This window comes from Egretta garzetta, unplaced genomic scaffold (genome assembly GCF_000687185.1).
Source record: "Egretta garzetta isolate BGI_Z169 unplaced genomic scaffold, ASM68718v1 scaffold677, whole genome shotgun sequence".
Lineage (NCBI taxonomy): Eukaryota > Metazoa > Chordata > Aves > Pelecaniformes > Ardeidae > Egretta > Egretta garzetta.
In genome coordinates, this window is record NW_009260355.1 from 6,805 (window position 1) to 7,226 (window position 422).

General features: G+C 65.4%; 1 protein-coding gene across 1 annotated transcript in view; it reads left to right on the forward strand.

The window, feature by feature from the left end:
* The window catches only part of SYDE1 (synapse defective Rho GTPase homolog 1), a gene marked incomplete at its 5' end in the record, with an annotated part of 5,564 nt that overhangs the window by 2,112 nt on the left and 3,030 nt on the right, over nucleotides 1–422 (forward strand). The window contains 2 exons of the mRNA XM_035898438.1: nucleotides 1–36; nucleotides 114–342. Of these exons, the coding sequence (XP_035754331.1) occupies nucleotides 1–36; nucleotides 114–342 (265 nt within the window). The remainder of the gene's footprint in view (nucleotides 37–113; nucleotides 343–422) is intronic.

Below are 422 nucleotides of genomic sequence, written 5' to 3' on the forward strand. Positions count from 1 at the left end.
GCCACGGCACCGTGGTCCTGCCCCACATCTTCAGAGGTATGGCCGGGTGGTTGGGGTCGGTTTGGGGTTTGGCGACTTGGCACCCCGTTGACGGCACCGTTCCGGCTCTGTAGGTTGCCGGGCCCAGCAGCTGGCGGTGCGGCTGCAACCTCGTGGCGTCCTCTACTCCAAATTCACCTTGGTGGAGCAATGGGATAATCCCGGTGAGCGGGAACCCCGGGTCTTCGGCGTGGAGCTGGGCCAGCTGGTGGAGAGGGAGAAGACGGCCACCAAGGTGCCCCTGCTCATCCAGAAATGCGTGGCCGAGATAGAGAAACGAGGGCTGAAGGTGAGCGGGGACTTAGGGTGATGGCTACGGGGGGAGGTGGCGGGGGATGAACCCCCCACACACACCCACCGCGGTGACGGCGGTGCCCACGTTG